Here is a 25,707-nt window from a genome sequence, read left to right as displayed (position 1 = left end):
AGGACTCAGGAGACCTGGGTTCGAATCCCGGCTCAGCCACAGAAACTCACTGAGACAGTGGAACTGGTAAAACCACTCCTTAAAATAGCTCACTTACTTTGAAAGAGCCCCGCCAAGGTCGCTATAAGTCAGTCCCAACTTGATGGCTCACGACAACATGGTCCTTTGTCATTGGCCATGCAGGCAGGGGATTCTGGTTGTTGTAGTCCAAAGCATCTAGAATGCCAAACACATTCTTGCCCTCAACCCTTCTGTTCCCTTGTGACTATACAGCACCCGCACAAATCGGTTTAAAAGTGGCTTTAGCTCCTGTCATTTCCTCCGTGGAGGTTAGGAAAGGCTAGACAAGACAGCCTAGGACATGATTCTGTCCGATTCCTGCTTACAAGCATGTCGGCCCTTCCGATTCCAGGAGAAGGAAGTGAGCAGGACCGCTAACGTTGTTGCCGTCTATCTGTTATCGTTGCCCTTAACCTGGACTCCTCTTCCCAGGGCCTGGACTGGACCGAACTAGCCGATCGCCGGGTGAAACCCCCCTTCAAGCCCCTGATCCGCAGTGAGCTGGACGTGCGGAACTTCGCCGAAGAATTCACCAGCTTAGAACCCATCTACTCCCCCGCCGGGACTCCCCCCAACCTCGACCGTGTCTTCCAGGTGAATGCCGGAGACCTTTTGGATCGGCAGCCTTCGGGCACGCTTGCGTGGGGGCCTTCTTGCCGATGATTTCTTGAAATAGGATATTTTGTAGAGATTGGGGGGTAGGTGGGCCCTCCAGGCGGACTACAGTGCCCACTATCCCCTGCCGTCAGCTCTGCTTTTGAAGAGGGCTGCGGGAGGTGGTCGGCAAGCATCACGCAGAGGGCAGACTCACCCCTGATCTAAGGTTTAATTTTTGGTCGGGGGGGGGTTAAGAGAAGGGATGGAGGACAGAATTAGCAGAGAGCAAAGAGAGAAATATTCTCTTTCTCACCTAAACCCCGGGAGAGGATAATCATTCTGGTTTGCTAGCATGCCTGTTTGTCAGGTGAAACGTAGGGCTGCTTAATTCGAGGAGGGCGTTCAAACGGAGTTGAGACGCTGGTTTCTGCTTTCAAGAATTATTTTTGTTTGTGGGTTCTGTGCCATCGGCAGGCAAAGGCTGCAGGCCTGCCGTGTGCCACCTGTTTATGTCTCCTGCTACCAACTTGTCACTTTCTCAACCTGCCACTCCTCCTTTCGATTTCTTCTCTCTCTGCATCCTTCGACCACTTCCTTCCTGGCCGGCGGACGGTTGGCCAAACTTTGGGGAAGTTGCCGATTTGCACTGTCTCCCAGAACCCTAAGATAGTCATTTTTCCAAGCTGTGCTGTTGGGAGAGCAGAGAGATTTCCCAGGGCTGGAAGGCATGGCTTTGCACAAACATTTTGTAATAGAAGGTGTGAAATGTCGCTTAGGATGGTTTTCCCGCGCTGTAGCGCTCTCTCGCACCTCTCCACCTCTTTCAGAGTGTGGAAAAGTAATTCATTACTTTAACTAGTTTTCCGTTGTGAAAAAAAGTCCAAACCTCAGCGTAATTTGCCACGTGAGGGCCCAGCTGAGAGAAGCGGCTGCCCCCTTGAAAGGGAAACAGAAAAGTTTGTGAATTATGCTTTAAAAAAATAAGCAAGGCTGGCTTCCTCTGATGGCCGGGGTATCGTTTTATAGAAATGTGTCAGACGTATTAGATCAGGCCCCCAATGCTGAAGCAGTTCATTGGTTCCATCAGCTTTCCCCAGCCTCATGGCCTCCAGTGTGATGGACTACAACTCCCATGGTCCCCTGAGCCAGCATAGCCCGATAGATTATGGGAATTAGAGTGGTCTTCTGGAGGAAGTGCATCAGAGATGTGGACTCAAATCCACAGGACTTGCTGTCAAGCTGTCAAGTGACCGACCTGACTCAGAACCACCCACCCCTCCCTTTTTTTCAGGGTAGGGGGACGGCTTGTTTTGAACTCAAGACTTGGGGCTTGGGACTCAGGACCTGGCACCCAAGATGCAAACTCAGGACTCAGACCCAAAAGACTGGCCAACACCCCTGGCATGCATTCGGGGGAGGGGAGGCTGAGATGGCCGAAACAATTTTAAACACTTTAATAAGCTGCATGAGCCCAACACCAAAATATAGTTTGTTGTTTAACTTCATTTTTAAATGCGACTACTAATTTTAAAAAGGCAGTTTAGCAAGAAGGAACATCTCTTTTGAGTGAATGCTTCCTCCTAAGGCGATGCCAGCTACAATGGAACCTCGCAAGACGAATGCCTCGGGCAACAGAAAACCCGCAAGATGAAAGCCTCTTGCGAGTTTTTAGGTGCCCCACAAGACGAAAATTTCGCAAGACAACAGGACTCGCGGAACGAATTATTTTCGTCTTGCGAGGCACAACATCCAACAGCAAAGAAAATAACCAGTTCAAGAACTGTCAGTTTCTCCCAGATGCAAAATTATGTGGCGACTGACTCTTTTCTTAGTTAATTCACTACAACTCATACATGGAATCAGCTTGAGAGTGACATTTCCCCCCCCCCATGCAAGTGACAGCAGCCATGCTTCCCCCCCCCCCAAATCATGTTTCAAGAACATGAGTATATAAGCAGAATCGCTCCCTTTGTTTTCACGTCCGGGCGGTGTTTGTTGCTGTTGATCGGGCTGTCTCAGGAAGTTCTTCCTAATCCATGGACCGTGGGGTTAGAACGAAGGCACTTTCCTCCGTGTTATGTGCTTTGCTTTTTAAAAAACCCTTCTAGGTTCCTGCCAGCTGCCTGTTCTGCCCCTTGGCTGTAAGTTTCAGAACTCTCCTTAGTGCTTCCTTGTTTCCATTCTCTAATTTGCAGTCCTGTTGGGAGCCAGAAGCCCAATTACGCTGCTGGGAAGTGATTCAAGACAGAAGGATTTGTCAGCTCTTATTAAAGAAAAATCTGCATTTGCATGTGATGCAAAACCACTGTCGTCCAGATAATGGGATGTTGATCCGGTCTAGCATCAGAAGCTGCTTTCAGGAAGGGGCCCCAGATTAAAATATACTTCTTGACACTAGATGGTCGAGATATAAATGTAATAAATATACAGTATACATTTCCTCTTTCCATGAGAAAGGTCTTCAGAAGGCGCCGCTTGCCAGCTGCATTTTTTAAAAAAAGTAATTGCATCACAAAGATCAGCTTTGAGACTAATTTATTGTGCTTGTAAAACATCCTTTTTTAAAAAAAAATTGAGCTGTGACTTGCAAAAGGAGGTGGGCAGGAGAGAAATTAAATCATCATTATTAAATTGGTTTTAAAGTAAGTCACCTACAAAAACCTTAATTTCTGGAGCTGATATTCCTCTTTAAAAGGGAAGGAAGGGGGTTGTTTTATATAGTCTGCATTTATTTTCCCTTAAAAATGTAGGCATCTTTTTAGACAATAAAAATACTTCTAAGTGTGTGCAGTTAATCCGTTGACTGACATTCCAGCCTCTATACGAGTTTGCTTCGACGGGTGTATTTTTCTACTCTTCCGCTGGGGTATAAGCCCTGTTGAACTCAGTCAAATCCCCTCCATGCAGATTTCTGCTGCATTGACCTGTAAATATGGCAAGCCCTAAAAATCACAGGATAGAAACTTTATTGAGCTCTTGGCCACTACTGAGTTGGAAATGGGACTGAGCATATATTTTAGTGCTCTTCCAAATTAATTACTTTTTAAACAAACACATAAAAAGATTCTGTTATGTCTAGACAGCCAGCGATTCAGGAAGGGAAACTAGGTTAAAATACACTTCTTGATAGCTAGTCTTCTTACATGCACGGCGGCAAGCTTAAAGTGGTTTGATTGCTGGACCAAAATTAGTTGATTAATGGGTAAGTCTTTTGATTCAACAGGATGGTTTTAATCCCGTTAGGCTATTTTGATTCTGATGAAAGGGGGAAACGATGCTAGGTATAGTATGTGCTATTATCTGTGGTTTTCAGCATCCACGGGGGGCTTGGAATCAATCCCCCATGTATACAAGGGTCATTCTGTATAAACAGAAACAGTGGTTTTAAAAATGTTAGCTAAAAGGAAGGCAATTGAACTCGCAAAGCGAATATCACAATGTGTTATTGTTGCTTTGTGGAAAGCATTAAATAGTGTGAAACTGCAGCCCGCAATTGGGGTGGGGGGAAAAGAATCAGAGGTGTTGCCACTGGAGTTTGCCGTTTACTCAGCTCACAGGTCCCATGAAACAAACAGGGGCGTGATGGTTTTTCGAATACCGCAGAGCTTTGCTGAACCGGATGCTGTTCTTCTTCTTCAAAAGGGCTATTCCTTCATTGCGCCTTCCATCCTCTTCAACCGCAACGCTGTGACGGCGGACGTGCTCGGGGCTGCCGTGGCTGGGGAGCGCCCGGGAAGCGCCGCCGTGGCCCGGAGCGCCATGATGAAGGTAAGGACGTGACGTGGGAAGGAGAGAAAGGCCCGCAAGTTTGGGAACTGCCGGGTCAGCACGCTTTACAAAGATCGAGAGTCACCGATGGAGGGGTTCCCCCCCCATCTTTTCCTGGAGTGGATCTGGACAGAAAAATGAAGCATCAGGGTGTTTTGAGTTGGGTGGATCCAGCTGATCATTTTCAAGCCGCTCCCATATTTTATCATGTGCAAGGGGAGATACCTTTGGCCTGCTACAATAGGCTGCACTTTAAGAAAGGGTATGAAGATGCCAGCTTGGGTGGGCAAGGCTTTTACCTGCAAGGTAAATCCTAAGTCCAGCCAACCTGGAGCTGGGTCTGGACTCCTAAAGATCCGTTGAGGCCAACCTCACACCCCACTGTTGGGCTTCCTCCTTGGTGATGATCCTCTCTGATCCGGAGAAGGATGCTGGTGAGAGATGGAAGCAGATTCTCGCTGTCTCAACAGCACAGATAGGAAAAAGTACTTGTTTTGAAGCACGTCTCCAGAAACACCCCGGGCAAGTTGGCCACTCTTTCTCAGTTATCAGGGATGACATGACGTAGAGACTTAATAGTATCTGAAGAGGGACAGATCGTGGGAGCTGTAGTCCTGGGGATTCTGGGACTATAACTCTCTCTATCCTCTGCTAGGGGTTCAATCCAGCGGCACCTTGGAGGGCTGCTCGTGGCCCAACCCTTCAAAGTTAGGGGTTCTCCCAAAATAGGTGGGCTTGGGAGGAACTCTCCGCAGGGAAGCCCGCCTGGCTTCTGCTCTGAGACTCCCTCTCCTCCCGCCAAAGGATTCGTCGTTCTTCCAAAAGTATGAGATGGACTTGAAGGAGCCACCCCTGGGTGAGGGCAGCTTTTCCTTGTGCCGCCGCTGCCGGCAGCGCCAAACCGGAGCAGAATTCGCCGTCAAGATCATCAGCAAAAGGTGAGACCGGTCTAGCTGGTGGCAGCGTTGCCGTTGAGGATATTGACCTCACACGCCTATGACCTGCTGAGCGATGTGAACTGGCAGGATTCTTCGTGGTATCCTCGGCATAGATTGGCTTTCCTTTAACTTTCATGGCGTAGAGGGATAGCCTAGAACTAGATGAACTCGAACGAGGAACGGGGGCACGAGAGGTGCTTCAAGCACCTACCCAGAACTCCCTGGTGGGATGCTCTGGGCTAAGGAGGTTCAACCCGCTGGGAATTTTTAATGTAAGAGTTTCTGGCCAATCAGACTATAAGGAGTGCCGCCTGATATGCAAAGCCTAGTCAAGAGGTAGAGAAGCTGCAGCCGGGGACAGCTTGTGACCTCGTGGGGGGGGGATACTACCCTGAACGTTCAGGATGAGGCACCTCCCTGTTGTGATGCAGACACCCCTGCCTGCAGGCATCTTTTAAAACACTTTTCCTGACCTTCCGCACCGAGACCGGTGAACCTCTGGCCTAGGTCTTGGGAAGAAGGTGGCGCCCCCCCCCAGATCCCCCGGACAGACATCCACACCTGTAAGGCTTAGCCCACCTAGCCGACAACAGGGCACGGCAGGTAGGTTGCAGTTTTGGAAGATTGGGAGGAAAGGAAGCCCTCGTCTAGGTGGTGGACGAACGGTACGGTTTCTGTCGGTTTGGTGGCTCCTTTGCATGGCGTTGAACTGACAAGCCGCCGCGTTTATGACTCCGTTCTGTCCTTAAATCCAGAATGGAAGCAAACACACAGCGCGAAGTGGCTGCCTTGCAGATCTGCGAAGCCCACCCAAACATTGTCAAGCTACATGACGTCCATCATGACCAGGTGACCTTTCTTTTAAAAAATTATTTATTTATTTATTTTTGCTTTCAAAGAGCCAGAGGTTGGGAGTTCGATTCCTCCCGTGTCTCCTTAACGGGAGGGGGTGGACTTGATGATCGATAGGGTCCCTTCCAGCTCTGCAGTTCTAAGATGATGATTATTACTATTGTTATCAAATCATCCCCCCTCCACACCCCATATAGAGGCCCTGCTATACCACATTCCTTTCTCCCATCTTTTCTTCACAAAAGCTTTAAAAATGATATATTAATTATAATAGCTCCCAGGGCAGTTTATATCTTATGCATATTTTTTGTTAAAAAAAATCACACTGGTATAGCACAGAAAATGTCCTATTCTTTGTTTAGGGCAGCCATAAAGCTCATTATTTGATGAGGATCATATCCGAATTCAAATTTGGGATGGAAATTTTCCAAGCCGGGACCCAGGACCCCTGTTTCTAGATCTAAACTTGTTTAGACTTAACTGCTTGCTCCATTAGCTATGTGTAACCTCCAGCGTCCAGATCTTGGAAAATTAAATTTAAAAATAAATTAGTAGTTAAAATTCCAAAGGCTCCCACAGTAGTCAGTGGCTATCACATACAATTTTTTAAAAGATTTTTTTTTCCTTTCTTTTACTTTCTTCGTACACAGATGTGTCTTAACATGGAATGGTTGTTTGGTTGGTTTGTCTGACTGGTTGTTTAAAAAGAAAACCATCAGAACAGTACAAGCCACTGACCTGTAGAACAAAATACTGTTTTGCCTAATAACACAACCTGCATAACTATATCTTTTTTTTTCAAAGTTACAGTTATATGGCAAAGGCTGCCAGCTTATCTTTTATTATACCAATATGGCCAGATAATTATTTATGCCCGACTTACTGGGAGGGAGGAGAAGAATGAATCACAAATACTGTAACCTTTAATAATCTCAGCTATTGGGGATCATAAGCATGGGGAGTTTTTTTTCCTCCCTTCCTTGCTTGCGGGTTTTCCATCATGGCCTCTGGGAATGATGAGCCTTTGATGCATTGGCTTACGTTTCTGCGAGTCTCCTGGATGGGGGGGGGGGACCCTGAAGCCGCTGCCTTCACTCTGCGGCCCTTCCTTCCTCCACAGTACCACACGTATCTTGTGATGGAACTGCTCCGAGGCGGAGAGCTTCTCGACCGCATCAAGAAGAAGCAGCACTTCAGCGAATCGGAAGCCAGCCAGATCATGCGCAGCCTGGTGTCTGCCGTCAGCTCCATGCATGATGCTGGGGTGGTGCATCGTGACCTAAAGCCAGAGGTACGCGGGAGGGCTGGTCTTGCGATAAGGATGCTCTGGGAGACGCTCACCACTGTGTTCAGGTTTTATTAGGTCGCCGGAGGTTCTGCAACCTTGATGAGGATGATGATGATGGGGAGGTAGGGAGAAAAAGATTGATGCCTTGCCCAACACCATCTCTAGCAACTTTTCTGCCACCACACACCACCGCAGAAGGATGCTCCAGATAAATTTTAGCTTAGGTTATTTAAAACTGTGGCCATTGGGAAAATCAAGAGCAGGTCCTAAACTATTCCAAATAAGTACAGAGTGTAAGAGTTTGCTAGTGTTTTTTTAATAGCCATGTTGAAAACGCTGATCTCGTTTGATCTGGGTATGAAGCAAGTTTCATACAGTATTTGGATAGAAGCTATCTAGGAATACCAGACATCTCTGGGTAGAGCTTCCAGCCCCAAACCCTGAAAAGCCATTACTGCTGCTCAGAGTCAACAGTATTGACATATAGACATGGCAGCTTCTTGGGCTCCCTCCAACGTGCTGCCCTTCAGATGTGTTAAAACTCCTGTGACTTCCCCAGCCCTCTCCGATGCGGTTGGCGATGCTCATCTCACTCAGAAACATGTGTTTTTCTTAAGCTGTGGCAAAGCGCTCCATCTGGTCTGCTTAGATTTGTGTTCCGGCCTTGAGCAAGGGGGTTGGACTCGATGGCCTTATGGGCCCCGTCCTGCTCCATTATTCTATGTTTTTGTGATCAGCCAGGACCAAGTTCTCAGCTCAGATTTATAGCACAGCTTTCAAGCAGTTTTGGGTAGTTTTATGTGGAGTTACTCTTTGTGACGTACAAGTACCACTTGCACAAGTCAGCTTCAGAACCGAGTGGACATTTGAACCCAGATCTCTCCTGATGCAGTTATAGTGCTTCGTTCTTCAGCTTCACCGTCACCAGCTCTCCTTCCGCCGGGTGGGGAATGTCGAGTTAACGTTGGTGACTGAAGTGGGGAAGAAGCAAATTCCCCCCCCCCTCGTCATCAACATCTGGATAAAATGGAGCTCGGGTTCTCCAAGGGAAGCCGAAAGCTTGCCTGAGCACCCAGTAACCCCGGCCGTTCCCACGAGACGATCCTTTTAAGAGCTTAGGGCCCAGGCGTGGCTGGACTCTGCCGTACCCAGGGAACGACGGGGTACAGGAAAGAAAAGCCAGGGTGCTGTGGGGCTACCTAGTGGCGTTCCAACACCATTCACAATGCCCTTTCTCTTAGAATATTCTGTACGCGGACGAATCGGAAGGGGCCCCCATAAAAGTGATCGACTTTGGCTTCGCTCGCCTCCGGCCGCAGAATTCGCAGCCCATGCAGACGCCCTGCTTCACCTTGCAGTACGCCGCTCCCGAGCTGTTGCAGGATGGGGGTTACGACGAGTCCTGTGACCTCTGGAGCCTTGGGGTCATCCTGGTAGGTGGGGCAGACCCCAAATCAGAGGCTTCTCTGGCCCTTTGCTGTCTCCTTTGGTATTGCTGCCCCTTTGTGTGTGTGTGCGTGTGTGCGTGTGTATTAAAGCTTCTGTATACAATAGGACAGGACTATCCACGGGATCATTATTGGCCAATTAATTTATACACTGCCTGAGAATATTTAATAGCCCCCACCAGGGGTTATTAAATCCACTTTCAGACTGGATTTACCAGAAATGGCCATTAGAGAGAGCCAGAGACCATGCAGTGTATAGTGTTGGATACTTCTGCAGTTTTTTCAGTATTTGTGCTCTCTCTCTCTCTCTCTCTGTCTGTCTCTGTCTCTCTCTCTCGGAACGGATCTGTGGCAACCAGGATCCCACTGTACCACATCTTGTCGTGGCAGATTCCAAGGCAGTGTACAACATCACAGTTCATTTTCAGACAATTTTCCAGTTATCATGTCGTGTTTCCTTATATCCAGCACCACCTTCGTGCTTCCCATTACGTACTGACCTGCTTCTTGGGCTTTCGTTCGCAAGGCATGAGGGCTAGGAACTTTTCTTCACTGCTTTCTAAAACATTGGGATTTCTCCTGATTTCTGGCAATTGTTACTTAATTCATTTTATGCATAATCATCCCAGCCCCTCTCTGTCTCGAAAGAAGTAGGGTAGCTGGCAGGGATGGTTAAGAAATTTACTTAGAAAGCAGAACGAACTAAGAAGAGGCTGCCCCTTCCCATATCACTAGTTTTTTTTTTTTGTTTTTTGGAAGACCCCAGATAATTTAGCTGATGGGGAACCATCCTATCTCCACCCCCTTCTGATGGTCCTGCTTTCTTCAAGGAGCACAGCTACAAGAAAAGCCACTTTCCTATCATCCAAAATCTGCAGGGGCCGCACAAATAGCATCACCCAGTTCTTACCCCTTGTGTTTTTCTCCCTCCCTCCCCCTCGCGAAACCTTGCAGTACACCATGCTCTCTGGACAGGCCCCCTTCCACAGCAGCCAAGAAGGAAGTGCGGCCAGCCATGCAGCCGAGATCATGCACAAGATCAAGGAAGGTCGGTTCTCCCTGGAGGGTGAGCCGTGGAAGAATGTGTCGGAAGAGGCCAAGGAGCTGGTTAGAGGTGACGAGGGGAGGGGGAAGCATCTTCAGATCGATGGGTTTCTGGCTGAGAGCAGGCAAAAGATCCAGTGGGTTCTTGAGATTCTTTGTTAACAGGGGAGAATTTAAGAGTTTGTGCCAAGACGAGCCTTCTGGGCCCACAGAAAATCCCAAAATGAGATTAGTATTTCTGGGTTTAGAACTGTAAGAGGATCAGTAGGTACTGCTCAGGCGTTTTTGTATTTGAAACAAGTGATTAGAAGACATCGCAAAATGCTGAGATTATTTTGAATAATTCAGCCTACCTCTTTCAGTGCAAAGGGCAGATTTTTCAAACAAATATATTTTAAAAACCCTGATTTTCAATAAAATCCTTAGTTGATAAATATGATGAAATGTCCAGAAGCTATTTTGCGCCAAGCCTGCTGTTAAATTAGCTGCTCCAGCCTTTCTGGTGCCTTGTAGCGAACAAAAAAAGGGGGAGTTAGGGTAACTGGAAAGCATTGGACGCTGTATCTTTAGGATGATTTTAAAAAAATTTAAATGGACAGGCAGCCCAATTCTGTTCAACAGTGTATTGTTTTGACCTGGAGTGTTGAGGAAATAAATAAATGAAGCAGCAAATTGCACTGAGGTTTTTGGCAGCCTTTCGTTGAACTTCTGGACTTCGGGTGCTGTGCCTGCATCTATTGAATTTGCAAACCCTTAGCAGTAAGGGAGTATGAAAAAGAAAATTAAGGGGAAGGTATGTTCTTTTTTGATCCACACCTCCCCCCAGGAGGAGTGGTATTTACATGAAGTAGCGCTGGGAGGATTCTGTGCCATGAGTGAAAATTAGGGGCCAAAGCTCGCCAAGTTTTCTCGGCAGGTGTTTGCATTTTCGGTCTTTGAACAATTCCTAATCTGACCTTTTTCCCCCCCTCTTGTACGGTCAGGTCTCCTGACGGTGGATCCTGCAAAACGGCTGAAGATCTCAAGCTTGCGCTACAGCGAGTGGCTCCTGGATGGGAGTGCCCTTTCTTCCACCCCCCTCATGACTCCGGACATTCTGGAGAGCTCAGGGCCCGCCGTGCGAACGGGCGTCAACGTTGCCTTTATGGTGAGACACACAATCCCTGTAGATGTGTCGCGAGGGCCCTCTTTGCATGGGGCGGGGAGTGGAATTTGTAGGCACCCCCCAACTCCGTAAGATAATTTTACTTTGTGGTGCAAGAGAATGCTGGAGGTTTTTTTTTTTCCTTTCTTTTTTCTGTTTCTAGTGTACAAAGCAACAATCTGTTTCTGTCCAATTTCTTTTTTTCTTGCGAGCGTCCCAAAGCAGTGGAACAGAAAAGCAACAGAGGGCCGGCAGCGATAGCGCCTGGAATTTTGTGGCTGCAACTGGTTTTTGCTTTGCCAAAAAATTACTCACGCGCTGTTGCAAAGCACCAATGTGCTCAGGAAACACACTGCCGAAACAATGGAACCACAAAAGTTAGGAGTCTTGATGTGATGCGGAATGACTTGCTAGATGGGGGGGTGTCAGGGCTGGCAAGATCCAAAAACCCAGAGCAAAAGTGGATTTCGGAGGGGGGTTCGTAGAGAGATGGGAGACCTAGGTGGGTTTAAGCAGTGGTGCACGCAGGAAGCCCTGTGAGAATCTGGAAACAAATAGGGGCAAAGGCTGACACCCTAAATTCTTTTCTTCTCCCTCTGCCGCCGCCCCCCCTCCAGGCCTTTAACAAGGGCAAGCGGGAAGGTTTCTTTCTGAAGAGTGTGGAGAATGCCCCCCTCGCCAAACGGCGCAAGCTCAAAATGTCCAGTACCGGCGCCGAAGCCCGACGCAGCAGCAGCACCTCCTCCTCCTCGTCCTCCGGCTCCTCGTCCACCACCTCTTCCCGTCCCCCCAAGGCTAAGGTTCCCACAGTTCGCCGAGAACTCCCGTCGTAGCGACCCCAGGAGAGAGGGGTGCGCGCTCCAGGGCAGGAGGGAAAGTGGGTATTTATTGTCTATGTTGCTGTCGGGGCCGGAAGCCTCCTCTGTACCGCCCGCCCGCCCGCCCACCGCCTTTCCCATTGCCAGCCCCGTACGATGCAATTTCGCCCCATTCACGACAGGCCCCCTTTTGTTGCGAGAAAGCAGCAAAGGTTTGTGTGAACATTTGGACTGTGAGCTGGGGGGGCCATACGGTGTTTGCCAAAGATTTTGCACGACAGCCCCAGATCTGCTGTCAGGAGAAGAGGGAGACACTGCCGGGCAGAACCCAGGGAAGCTGCCCCCCCTTTTAAAAATACCAAATCAATGTCCATTTCTGAGGGTTGTTCAGGGTTAGGCACCAGGGTGAGGAGTCCAGGTTTGTGGGGAGGGTCTTGTGACTTTCTTTGCGCTTTTTTTTAAATAGATGGGGGGGGACTGGTGGAGCCCTGCCTTTGTCCTCCCCCTTACACTCCCAACATGCAAGAGGGCTGGTCCCTTTCCCACCCCTGCCCTGGGTCTGGCGTCGAAGGGGGCAAAGGTCAGGGGTTGCAGTTAACCCTCCAAATACTGGGGGTGGGTGTTTTCCATTCATTTTGATGTTTTTATAAGGAGTTGGCTGGAGGGGGGGTTGTTCGTTTGGGGGGGGCAAAGCTACTTACAGGGGAGGGCTATGTGAAATGTTTCTCCTATGGAGTATCATGCCCCCTCCTTCTAGCACCCCTGGTTCCCCCCCCTTTTTTTTTTTAGCTTGGCACAGAAATTGAGCAGCCCTGGCATTCCCCTGAAAGGGAAGCTGGCTTGTGTCATTTCTGCGTGTCAAACGGCTGCCGGAAGCCCAGACAACATAAAAATTAGGCAAAATCCTGAAGCTCATTCGGAGAATTGGCAGGCCTGAGAGATGGGTTTTCAGAGGAAACCAGGGCAGAGGACCTACTCTGTTCCCCAGGTCCAGAAAGAAAGGCCCCAAAATCCTTAAGCACAGAGTCAGGGCAGGAAAAGCTCCGATAGATGTTTTCAGAGTTTGGGGAACGGTCTTCCGTTTCTGCCTTATGTCCCAGTAGAACGGGCTCTGCTGGAGCAATCTGTATAAGCTCAGAGACTTTGCAAAAATGTGGGTTTAGGGGGTGGGAGTATTGTAGGGGAGGGAGAGAGTATATTTTCGAAAGAGAAGAAATTACTGTTTTTTTAAAAAAATACTGAACGCGAGTGTGAGGTATACATTTGTTGAATCGCGCATTTGAATTCAGAATGCAAGGGAGAATTTTAACCTTACTTGCCACTATGATGGGAAGGACTTAAGGATTTCAGTGAAAACAGGAATCTGTGAACTTGACCCCTTTTTGCAGCTTTTAATCCCAACTGAAACTAGATTTTACTTTAAAAACTGGCATTTCCCCCATATTACGAAGCAGCATTTAAAAACTCGTTGAATCTGGATTGCACTAAACTTGGTAGGATAGATAAAATGAACAGTCATTTGGATTTTAGTCACTGGGGTATTTTTTTTTACCATTTTAGAGACATCCCAGTTGAAGAGATCAAATTTATTACTGTTAGCTGAGACCCAAGCCATTTCTACGTAGCTGAATGTGACTCTCATACTGCAACATCAATTTTAGTAATTTTCACATCCCACTTTTGCTTACACAGCAGAAAGGTTCTGTTTAAAGTTTGTGAAAAATCCGCATGTCATGCAACATTTTTTAAAATGTTTATAGGGCAGTCCAAGGATTCTGATTTCTTGGCATTTATTGGTGTGTCCCAGTAAGCTGGAAAGAAATATTTGTTAACATAGAAGTGTGAATAAATATTAGGGTGGGGGGAAATGGGAATATGTGCACATGTTCATTCTGGATTATTTAATCTGGAATTTTAAAAATGTTATGATAAATATGTACAGGTTCTGGAAAGAGGCCTGAAAGGATGGAAGCAAAGGGAAGCTTGTTTCGACACTTTAAAGGGGTGTGCAATTAGAGCTATAAACTACCTGAAAACATAGGAAACCCCTCAAGACGTGTGGAAATTTGGGGGATTTATTTCAGACTGCTGGACAGTATCCACTTAGACTAGATTAAATTTGTAGTGTGGCGATTCCTGTTAATCAGTTCGGACACCTCTCAGTGATCAGCTTTACTCGCCCTGGATAGGTGAAGAAAACTCCTCTACCAGTTGGAACTGATCTAATCTTGATGTTCGTATCAAACTATGCTAAGTATATTTAATCTAAATTTTTCTCTTCCACCACCACCACCCCTCCAATTTCCCACCTCTCCTGCCACCTCTGTTGGGAGTCAGGAGTATAAAACCACTAACTTCTCCTCCATTAAAGGAAAAATATAACAATAGCCCTAACTTTTTCCTTCCTGGACACAAGGTGCAATTCATTTTTTTCCCAAAGACTTAATCCCAATGCTGCCCCAAAATATTTCCTACGGATTTTAGGAAACGGGGGGAGGGAGGGAGAGAAAATATGCATTCATTTCGGCTGCAATATTGCTGTCGGAGCAGGAAGCGGTGCCGATGCTTTCCTTCCTCCCCAGCCATGCTACCCATTTTAAACTGGCATCAGACCTGTTCTGAGCGGACTCTTAACAAAGGAACTCTACAAAATGGAGGGATTTTCTACCCAGGAGTTCTCCGCACCATGACAAAAACAGCATGTCCCCTTTTGTGGGATGGCAGGACAGTTAAATCTGGTTTCCAGTCCAGTTTTACGTTTGTAGCAGAGACGCTACCCGACCAGGCTTGCCCCATTGTGCCCCTCCTCTACATTTTTTGTGACTGGCAGCTGTTTTATTTGGGGAGGGAGGAATCTCCCCCTCCTTGGGGCAACAGAATATACGTGTGCGCGTGCGTGTATATATATAAATACATATTTGTGTGTGTGCGCGTGTGTGTCTTAACTGCCATATCTCCCCATGCTCTGCTGAAGAGAGATGGTGGAAGATTGGATGATGTGTACTTTTAAGTCTTTCTCTAAGCAGCACAAGCAGCCAAGAATGGGCCATTGGGCATCTTGTCCATGCAACCAAACCATGTGCATTTTTTATTTGAAAATAAAAATCACCTCTGAAGCCAGTGTGTTTGTCCTTCCCTTGGCATTAGCACCAAGCAAATTACTTTCACTTGGCATGATGCATACGGCTCCAGAGCAGCCGAGGACGTGGCGCAGGTGTCAATGTAAAGTGCCCAAAATGCAACATGAGCCAGTGGAGTGGCTCTTCAGTTCTGTTTTGTGCTCCCATTATTTGCACACCAAGACAGTAATTTACAGGAGTTTCTGTCCCCTGCCTTACAGCTAACATGGAGATCAGGAATCTTTTCCTCTGTATCACACTTGCAATCCCCACCAGAGCCCAACTGTGCTTTGCAGAGGTGAGCACCCAAATGCTGGAGGCATTCAAAAGAAAATTGGACAACCCTCTGCTTTGATTTGGATGCCTGCCTTGAGAAAGGGGCTGGACTTGATGGCCTTAGAGGCCCCCTTCCGAGTCCATCATTTTATGATTCTGTATTGGCTTTCAGCTCAGTACTAAGCCACCCAGAAGCTGAAGAACCAAGAAGCGGCAGTAACTGCCCTTTTGCTGACTCACGGGCTCACACAAAACAGCAGCTGCAAGGAAACCACTCTTGAGCTGAGAGAAATGGGGCTGAAAATTGGCTGGGATACAGCCCCGAGGATCAGTTCCTAGTCAGGTGGGAATTAAAACAGATCTGAAAAGGGGGAAGGAGCACTGCAAAAGGATGCCGGCCCCATCCGTTTGAAACACATAGACTTTATTCAAAAGAAAAAGAATGAAAAGAAACCTTACACCAACTGGAATGGAACAGAAGCATTCCCTGAAGCCATTGGAAAGGAAGAGAAAAGGGGAAGGGGAGGGTATGGCAATTATTGGGGGGGGGTTAACAGTTACAATACACCCATGATATGCAGATACTCCCAGGAAGACCACTGCAGATGGCAGAAAAGAGGCAGTCCGCCGCACACAACAGTCCATGGATGCAGACGTTACGCGTGGGCTGGGTGCGGTCTTTGGAGCGACAGCTGGCTGGAGGCAAGTCAAAAAGGGAAGATGCCCCCCCACCCCTCCTGCCTTTCCCACCCACCCACCCCTGGCCACCTAGCGCTAGAACCTTCACCCCCTTTCCTCGCCAGCTTTTTGAGCCACCTTCCAGTCATGGGGTACTAGCAGGTAAACCAGGGGGAGGAGGGGGGGAGAGGGGAGGAAAGAGCAGAGAATGGCCACACACCGCTAAAGCATCAATGGAACATGTGCCACACCGACAAGAAGGGCTGGATTAAGATCTTTAGGGGAAGCGGACCGTCCTTCCATTCTGTACAGGGGGCCGGAGGGGGGGGGGGAGAGAGAGAGAGAGAGACGGAAGCCACTTGTCTTACTTGGCAGTCATCATCTGTACAAACTCTGCAGGAAAAAGAAGACGGGAAGCAGAAAGACAATCAGGACGTTCTGAGGCAAGTGCCATTCAAAACCCATCACCCAGCAAGGGATCAGATCATCAAAAGAAGATCCTGAGAACAAAAAGTACAGAATTGGGGGGGGGGGTGCTTCCCTGTAATGCACAATGCAGGGAAACATTCCCCCTCCCAAACCTCCACTATATTATACTAACAGCAATGCAAGTTTCTAACCCCCCAACTTCTAACGTAAGTTGGCATTTTAAAACTTTTTTGTCGAATACCTGCACAGAACTAACTGAAACCGGTATTTGCAGCGAACGCAGGCTTGCCGCAGCGTTGCTAAAACCCGACAGGCAGGGAAGGGCTTTCGTCCCCTAAGGCCTCTCACCTTCGTAATTGACCTGTCCGTCTCCATCTATGTCAGCTTCTCTGATCATTTCGTCTACTTCCTCATCTGTCAGCTTCTCGCCCAGGTTGGTCATGACATGGCGGAGCTCTGCAGCACTAATATAGCCGTTGCCATCCTGAAGGTGGGAAATGCGGAGGAATGGGTTACAGGGGGAGCATCGAGGAGGGGGGGGATCTCAAGAAGGCAGAGGCTTGCTGTGAAAGCCGTCTCTAAACGCTACATCCCTAGAAACTCCCAGAAGCCTTTGCCACAAACCGTGCAAGCTAGGATTTCTGGGAGTTGCAGTCCAAGGACATCTGGGGCACACTGCTCTACATCAAGAGTGAGCTTTATTACCTTGTGATGCTTTGCCGGGGGGGGGGGTGTTGCACAGGAAAGCAGGGCTACCCCATGCCCTCCACCCTCCCTGCCTAAATACACAAGCTTATGGGGGAAGGGGTCCGCTGGAGCTAAAGAGGGTTTTTCAAAGCGTAATCTTGAGAAGATTGAAGTGCACGGGAAGAGACTGCTAATCATCCCCTTAGCCATGATCCCCCAGCCCGAAACGGCAAATGGGCTTTTCAGAAGCTTCCATTAGCACCAATGGATTTTTTTTACGAGTGTAACTGATGCATATCATCTGTCTTGGTCATACTAGCCAGAGTCCATAACAAATTATAACTTTTAAGGTATCAATAAAACATTGCCACAACTTGAACAAGTTGTGTTCCCCCTTCCCCTACAAGTTCACTTCTACTATAAGGTGTGAGGTAACACTCCCTTCAAGTTAATCTGATTATTTCTGGATATTTAACTGGTTTGAGATAAAAATCAAAGCAAAACTGACATTCAAAAAACCTTCCTCAAGACACAATGCAGGAGGAATTTGCCATACCCACAGAATATAACTCATGCCACAGCCAGCTTGTTGGATTTATACAGCCAAATGTTGTGTAAAAATAATACAAAAGATGGAGCTACTGCATCAGGGCTGCTTCTGAACCTGGGCTAAAATAACAGCAGCCAGGAGTACGATATTAAACCAGTCTATAAGGACCTGGAAGGGATGTTTGGGGATCTGAAACTCTCGGTGTTCATAAAGAACTCAAGGGCAGCATTCACCGAGTCGCGCCCTGTTCACGCAGGGTTTTATGGTCATCCCAAGCAAACGCAAGTATATGCCTTGCAACACAGCCAAACAACTGCTGGGGCTGGCGGCAATCACAGATCACTGAGAGGAAAAAAAACAACCCACTACTAGTGGATTTCATGTCAAGTATGCTTTGGGTGAAGGCCACCAAGGCTCCTAAAAACTAATTCAATTAGTCTTCAGCGAAACAGTCCATTTTTTTAAAAAAAATGCCTTTTTTTGCTTGGGGAGGAAAAGCTCATGGGACAGAAATACTGGACATCCTTGCAAAAGCTTTGTTCCCTAGCCAAGGAGAATGAAGCCTATTCAGCAAGGTTTATATTAAGTCCTGCAGTTAGGGTAGTAAACCTAAATAAGAACTTTGTTTTGCTTTGATCTGGGATCTCCCACAGACAGGCTGCTCAGAATCCCTGCCTGGAACCCAGATTTCTCCCCAAAGCTGCCCAGCCCTACCTTGTCAAAGACACGGAAGGCCTCGCGGATCTCTTCCTCACTGTCCGTGTCCTTCATCTTCCGGGCCATCATAGTGAGGAATTCTGGGAAATCGATGGTGCCATTTCCTGGAGAGAGGTCAACGGTTTAGCACTGTACCGAAAACCGACGGCTGTGATCGGTGGCCCAGCGATCGGAAAGTCTTGCCCCTTTCCCTCCAGCTGGGTAAATGACTCTGAAGGCTCAGGTGACAACGGGAATTGTGTTCCTGTTGCCAAAAGGACAGGCAGAAAGCACTGCCTTTTCCAACCCCTCAAGCAACTGGGGAAATGAAAGGCAGGGAAAGGGCCACACAAAAATGTTGGCAGTGTTGGCTGGCCAGTTCTAGTGTTTTTCTCGTCCAGCCACAACACTGCCTGATTGCCTAAAGAGATTAAGGAAAACAGCCCCCTCCCATAAATTAATTCGTTGCCTTCAGTCAACTGCTCTCTAAAGCAGGGGTCCCCAACCCCATCCGTGGCCTTCACAGGACTGGGCCGCGGAGAGAGATCTCACGTCCCCTCACGGATACCCACATGCACGCGCACCCCGCCCACCCGCACCCCACTCACCTGTGAGTGCACCACACCCAGCTGCACATGTGCACTAGCGCACCCCTCACCTGCGAGCACACTCTGCCCCCACGAGCACCCACACACACAGCCCCCCCAACTCACCCACAGCTTGGAAAAGGTTGGGGACCACTGCTCTAAAGTCTATGGACATTCATCCTGATAACAACAACAAAATTGTGAGGACAGCCCCCCGTTCGGGTGGTGGGTGATTAAAATCAGCAATGAAGCTAAACTGTCTTCTGGCTGCATTGAGCTTGTAGGCAACGCTGGCGAGTCCTGATCCCCATAAGGCTGCCAGGCTTCTACTGCACACCGTGGGAAGCATCACCGTTGCTTTCAACATTTGTTAATGCACAAATGTTGTGCCCGGCCCATTCCATCACCACCCTCTCCTTGACCTGCCCTCAGACAGCCTCCCAGCTGATGCTCTGCCCACGTCCTGCTCACCATCAGCATCCACCTCGTTGATCATATCTTGCAATTCTGCCTCGGTGGGGTTCTGGCCCAGAGAGCGCATCACGGTGCCAAGCTCCTTGGTGGTGATGGTGCCATCGCCGTCCTTGTCAAAGAGGGAGAAGGCCTCTTTGAACTCTGAGAGGAAGAAAGGAGAGCACGCTCAGCACCAAGCAGGCCCGCGGCCACCTTCGCCCACAAACACAGAGCCCACAGAATCCCCACAAAGAAGAACACAGGGAACTCCTACGCCCTTGGCCAGTTACCACCTTGGCTAGTGGGAGAATAACATATGCATTCCTTGACTTCCAGTGCAAACCAGTTCAACTGGGAGGAAAAGGGAGAAACGACTGGGCACATTGGTCCTTCCAACAGAGATTACAATCTTAGCATTTGTGGAAGCCATGTTGGCACACTTGCTTAACTTTCAAGTCTTTCTTCTTCCTTACTGAAAGGATGCGGTCAAATATAGTTTCATGGAAGTTTGGTAAGAGCAGAAGGGAACTGTGGTGCCCCCACACAAGCTGGCAGGTAAATACCAAGTTTTAAGACGGTTTTAATCTGTGGCACTGATAAAGCCAAGGCGTATTTCAAATATTTGGTCATCCCTAGAGCAGGTCTATGAGGTAAAGAGATCCTACTAGTTTGCCTGTTACAGAGGCAAGTTGTCTGGAAAGCTCAGTGTTAGAAGAGACGACTGGGATGGCCGCGGGCAAGCTGTCGCCACAAGAAGAGAATGGCACGCGACTTCAGAGTGCTTTCTACCTAGAAAACCCTGAAGCCTCAGAACTGACGTGACAGCACGCAATTAATTAAGGAGCAAAGGCTGAGGGATTGTGAGAGAGCAACTTCTCCTCTTTTTCCCCCCAGTGGGCCGAGTTCAGAGTCCAAGGAAAGCTGGAAAGAGGTCCAAATCCAACTTTAATCGCTGGCTCGCTGGACTCTTGTATTGCCTCGCCGATACCACCAGCTCTGCAGACTCTGACTGGCCTTGCCACTGTTTCTGTGGCTGGGAGACAAAAGAACGCTCACCTGCAATTTGCTCCTCTGTCAGCTGATCAGCCTGCAGAAAGGAAGAGAAGGCAAGAGACACAGGGGGGAAAAGTTACGTCTGAACCCTCTCTTTTCATACCATGACAGCCCCCTCCACCAAGACTGCCCTTCCAACACACAGTTTTCTTCTATGTTCCTTGCAATGCTGGCCCCCAGTTTTCCCACATGACTTGTATTTACACTCAACCTAACTGCAGGGAATCACTGTAATTTGTACTGAGGCAGATCCTCCCACCGGCCTGCCTACAGCTTCAGCCCCTAGGGAAAGGAAATCAAACCCTCCTCCTCCGATCTACGCTTTTCTGCACTGCAGATACATTCCTATTGTCCCCATGTACTGAGTCAAAGGCCCCCTCATTCTAAGACAGGTAGGACAGATACCCCGGGTTCTAACTTGCTTTAGATTGTTGCCATTTATATCAGAAACAAACAAAGTGTAAACTATAAGTTATAAGGATCCCACAGTAGCTCCAGACCAAAAAAAGGAAAAAAGACACACCTGTGCCCAGAAACTGGGGGTGGGGGGCTTATTGCCATTTCAAGGTTATTTTTGGTGTGGTAGAGACAGGTCTGTTTCAGATCTGGGAGAGCCTTTTAGAAACAAGAGACTACCTAAACTCTTCTTGTTTCTAAAAAAAAGGTCTCTTCTGGCACATCACACACACCTAGGTTTACAAGGACATAACCTGCCATTCTAGCAGAGGGTGGTAGAGGGGATGCCGCTGATAAAAAGCAAAGAGGAAAAATGTTCAGAAAGCCATTTCGATGCAGAAACCAAACAAAATCCTGCTGCAAGACGTGCGAGTCTACATTGGGAGAGTGGAGGAAGGCAATTCAGATACGAGGTGTAAAGAAAACACAAGGCCTCGCCCCTCAAATTCTGTCTGAGAATGCAACCCATCCATGCACCTCTTTAAAATTGCCTATGGGGAGCTTGTGTTTGTGTGTCTTATCTTCCCCAAGTCCAGCTTCCCAATTTCAATCATACAGTGCCTCCAAGCATTTCCTCTACCCCTCCAAATTTAAATCCCATCCCCATCTCCCTTATAGAGGGAACCAATCATTTCACACACAAAAAGGATCCTGGTTTGCCCCCGTGATATTTTCATTCACTATCTATGCACCGTTTCCACCACCGCCACACGCCCACTCACACACCAGCAGCTTCTTGTTTTAAGGCTCGAGAAATATCCCAAAGCGCAGGACATTTCCACTCCCGCCTCTTCTAAGGAGGGAGCCCCCAATATTTTATCTGTGAGAAACTATTTTTGGTCTCATCCCTTCTTCCTCAGGGTCCCTAGCACGCTTTGCAAGGATCAGTCACCTTCCATGCCCTTTCCTCTCTACTTTTCTGCCTTCTCAGATTTTGTAGGCAACACAATTCTTTCCCATTCTTTCAAAGCAACCACCCTCACACTTTATTACCCTCCTTCCCCACCATAACCTAATCTTTTAAAGAAACCACTTTTTTCCTTCCAGAATCCCATCGTTTATTATTCGTCTCTTCTCAAACTTCATGTTTTTGCAGCCGTTTGAAGAAACTTGAGCATCTTTGCCCACCACTACCCACAGACGTTCATCCCTTCCCTCTCTCATTTTTAAAAGGGGGAAGCGTCTCCTCAGTCCCCACTGCCAGAAACCACTGATGAATGCCAACCCTTCAATTCTAGGCACTCACTTTTCTACGGATGGACCAGGACGTTGTTCAGTGACGCCTTCCCCAGTCTCTACATGCAAGTCCAAACATTTCTACTACATTCATAGCTTCATTTTGAAAGTGCCAATGTTCCCAGAGATGTGGGGTGTTTTCTTCTTCTTTACCAAAGGCTCCATCTTTTGCTAAACACTCCCCCCCCCCCCGCCCACAGTGTTGGAGAAACACAATAATACTCTTTCAAAGCTCACCCTCCTGTACTTTGGGAGGGGCTGGGGATCAGATGCACAACCAGCTCCCCATCATTCATCATCAGCCTATCTACTGTACTTTCTACTCCATGCCTGGGGAGGCTTTTTTAGCTCATCCCACATCTTCACCTTCATAACCTTTCACCATGAAATATTCTCTAATTTTAGGAGCATTTTAGTGGAAGACTGAGATTCTGGATCATAATAACAGGTCATGAATGGGGAAGGAACTGAACCTTATTCCTCAACATCATTAACACTTTCACTGCCAAACAAAGTACTTGGGAGAGGATATACTTCTTCACCTGAAGCCACCAGGATGTAACAGCATACTTCTGAGGCTGGGATGGTCTGCATTTTTCTCTCCATTTACAGCCTCTCAGCGAGGGAGCAGAGCTTCTGCTCACCTATATAACCTTTTTTTGCAGGGGGGAAAGGAGTGAGAGCTGCCTGAGCATCCCCAATAATAAAATTATTAATCAACCCAAATGCAACAGAAATATTTGTAACCCCACGCCACCCCATGTCATTCCCAATTAAGGTGAGGCTTCACATCCACCCATTTCAAGGCATGGGGCGGGTGGGTAAAATGTTATAACTCTCCTGATTTCACCCACTCCATTCAAAAACCCCTAACCAAAATGAAGAGAATGAAGGAGCCCCTGCTATAAGTATGTGGAGGGGGGGAGGTTTTAAGCCCTCTTGGAGAAAGGGGGTGTGAGAACAACCTCCAGCCTTTTTTCTCTCTCTAGGATCCCTTGCTGGGGGAAAGCTTTGCTTCCCCCCCTTAAAAAAAATAACCCTCAAATTAGGGTGCAGAGCCATTGTCCCCCTTCTTCCCTGAAAAGTCATCAACAGCAGGGGAGGGGGGCCTAGTGCCACATAACCCTTGCTTTGGGTTTACCGCCCCCCCCTCATCACAGGGGTACCCCAATTCAAAGACACCCCTAATAACAAGGATGCCCCCCAATGAAAGGGAATCCCCTTCATAATGAGGGCACCTCACTCAGAGACCCCCCCTCTTATGCCCCCCCCAATAACAAGGGTGGCCCTCCCATTGAAGGCTCATAAGGGCACCCGTCATCTAGACACCCCCTTTCTTATGCCCCCCAAGCAGATCCCCCCAATAACAAGGGTGACCCCCAACTGAGACCCCTCCCACCAAAAGCTGTCCCCAGCTCAAGACCCCCCCAATGAGAAGGGGGGTCCCCCCTCCCTTAAACACCACCCTCCTCACAAGGGCGCCCCCAGGTGAAGCCCCTCCCCTCCTGACAAGGGCGCCCCTCAGGCAGAGGCGCCCCCTCCCCAGGTGAAGACCCCCCTACACAACTCCCTCAGGGCAAGGCCCCTCCCCCTCCCCCTCCCCCTCCCCCTCCCCCTCCCCTTGAGGCGCGGGGGGGCGTCCCTCCCCCTCCCGTTCGTGGCCGCTCACCATGGCGACGGGGAGGGGCAGTGGCGCGGCGACCTCTCCGCTCCGGCGGGCTGCGCTCCGTCTCCCTCCGCCCGGGGCTGAGCCGTGGCTGAGGGCCGCCCCCTCCCCCTTCAACGGCCGCGCTCTCCGCCCTTCAACGGAAACCGGGGGAGCCCAACGGACGTCCTAGAGGGGGGGGCTTCTTTTCCGACCCGGTCACTCCCTCGCACTTGTATCCCTCCGCCAACGAGTCCCGACACCCGCCCGCTCTTCTTCCCGGCACCTCAAGAAGCTCAAAAAAAACCCCTCACAGCGCGGCCCGTTGTGTCCGTTGCGCCACGCCCTTTAAATAGCCGCCGGCCGCGCCCCCTCCGCCGTCACGTGGACGGCGGCGTCGCTTCTTATTGGCCCAGCCTCACCTGCATTGCGTCAGGGGATGCTGCTTAAAGGGGAAGGGAGTGGTGGGTTTGCGTGTGCGTGGGCCGACCGTTTGGGGTGGAAATTGGGTTAATAGTACAGGGGCCCCGCCCGTGCGCGAGAAGGGCCGGAGGATTAAAAGGGGCGGGCGAGTGACGTCAGGGAAGGAAATGATGTCGGCTGATTTTTGACAGAGGGATTTAAAGGGGAGGCCAAGAAAGGCAAAAATGGCAATTCAAGGGGGCAAAGCAAGAGAGTTTAATCTTGGTGTTACCAAATGCAGAGAGGAAAAAAAATGACTAAATCGAGGCTGTCATTCTTTGAAGCAACTCTAGAGAGGACAAGGCTTTCAGGAAAAGCCAATTAATGCTAGGAAAAATTGAAGGCAGCAGGAAAAGAGGAAGGCGAAATACAAGATGGATTCACTCAGTCAAGGAAGCCATGCTTTGAGTTTGCAAGAGCTGAGCAGGGCCGTTAATTCACTCTGTTTGAAGGTCCCTCATTGGTAGGGTCTCTGTAAGTTGAAAGCAACCTAGCAGCACAGAACAAGTGTAGCACTTGCTTTCCTCCCATGATTTAGATAGAGGTTCCCCTTGACATTGAATCCAGTCGTCTCCGACTCGAGGGCGGGGTGCTCATCCCCATCTCCAAGCCGTAGAGCCAGCGTTTGTCCGAAGACAGTTTCCGTGGTCACGTGGCCAGCGCGACTAGACACGGAACACCCTAACCTTCCCACCGTGGTGGTCCCTATTTATCGACTCACATGTTTACATGCTTTCGATCACGTGGATTCGATCTTCACGATGACAGGTCTTCTGACCTTGCAGCACAGAGGCTTCTGCGGTTTAACTCGCAGCCCCACCATGTCCCTGACTTACTGAGCATTTAAAAATTAATTAAAATGTACCTACAGGGTTATGCAAGTTAACGGTGCCAGTAAAGGACACAGAACAGTTATGTTGGCCTACAATCCTCACCGTTGCCAGGTAGCACATATATTGACCCTAACATTGACACATCAAATTCAAATAGTTCCCATTCATTTGAATGGGCCATAATGCCTGAAAGCTGGAACCTCAAGTCATAGTGATTTCCCTGCATTTACTTCCATAGGCCCTCTGGACTCAGAGTGGCTTGCACTGGGCTCTCGGATTTGAAGCAAGATCTACCCCAAATCTATATGTTTAGACAAGATCCCTTTTAGAACTGAGAGAGAGAAAGCTGGTAATACAGACACATAAGTACGTGTCCCACCTTAACAAAACCTGGAAGAATCTAACTCTACATCTATCCAGGTTAAAGCTGATGGACGTTTTTGTTTTGCAACAATAATAAGAATGCTATATTCAGCCAGGCAGAGGAAAATGCACCCTTCTAAACATCTCTGTGGTTTTCCGATGTATTCTTTGCTTGACCCCACACATTTCCTACCCGATCTTCAATGACAGCACAGCACAAGAGTCTC

The 25,707-nt window shown here is 48.6% G+C and overlaps 2 protein-coding genes across 2 annotated transcripts in view; one reads left to right on the top strand and one right to left on the bottom strand.

The window, feature by feature from the left end:
- RPS6KA4 (ribosomal protein S6 kinase A4) overlaps positions 1–15,073 on the top strand; it is a 32,066-nt gene extending 16,993 nt beyond the window's left edge. The window contains exons 9-17 of the mRNA XM_072984131.2: positions 493–654; positions 4,300–4,425; positions 5,230–5,363; positions 6,119–6,212; positions 7,336–7,506; positions 8,745–8,936; positions 9,906–10,065; positions 10,979–11,142; positions 11,757–15,073. Of these exons, the coding sequence (XP_072840232.2) occupies positions 493–654; positions 4,300–4,425; positions 5,230–5,363; positions 6,119–6,212; positions 7,336–7,506; positions 8,745–8,936; positions 9,906–10,065; positions 10,979–11,142; positions 11,757–11,972 (1,419 nt within the window). The 3' untranslated portion in view covers positions 11,973–15,073. The remainder of the gene's footprint in view (positions 1–492; positions 655–4,299; positions 4,426–5,229; positions 5,364–6,118; positions 6,213–7,335; positions 7,507–8,744; positions 8,937–9,905; positions 10,066–10,978; positions 11,143–11,756) is intronic.
- Positions 15,074–15,755: 682 nt separating this feature from the next.
- On the bottom strand, positions 15,756–24,146 carry LOC110081032 (calmodulin-1). Its single transcript, XM_020797405.3, has 6 exons — positions 23,847–24,146; positions 20,489–20,519; positions 19,451–19,594; positions 18,411–18,517; positions 16,808–16,943; positions 15,756–16,423 (listed from the first exon to the last, which is right to left on the bottom strand). The coding sequence occupies exons 1-6, from the start codon at positions 23,847–23,849 to the stop codon at positions 16,395–16,397; spliced, it is 450 nt and encodes a 149-aa protein (XP_020653064.1). The 5' UTR covers positions 23,850–24,146; the 3' UTR covers positions 15,756–16,394.
- Between the last annotated feature and the right edge of the window lie 1,561 nt (positions 24,147–25,707).

The sequence above is a fragment of the Pogona vitticeps genome, chromosome 15 (assembly GCF_051106095.1).
Source record: "Pogona vitticeps strain Pit_001003342236 chromosome 15, PviZW2.1, whole genome shotgun sequence".
NCBI lineage: Eukaryota > Metazoa > Chordata > Lepidosauria > Squamata > Agamidae > Pogona > Pogona vitticeps.
Note: the sequence above shows the minus strand (reverse complement) of the source record. Positions and strands in the feature narration are given on the sequence as shown.

Bases quoted from the DNA above. Each gene is read 5' to 3' on its own strand.
- LOC110081032 (XM_020797405.3), bottom strand. The intron at 16,944-18,410 runs GTAGGGCTGGGC...TCCCACCTTCAG, and splicing joins CCTTCCGTGTCTTTGACAAG to GATGGCAACGGCTATATTAG. The intron at 16,424-16,807 runs GTGAGAGGCCTT...TTTTTCCTGCAG, and splicing joins CGGACAGGTCAATTACGAAG to AGTTTGTACAGATGATGACT.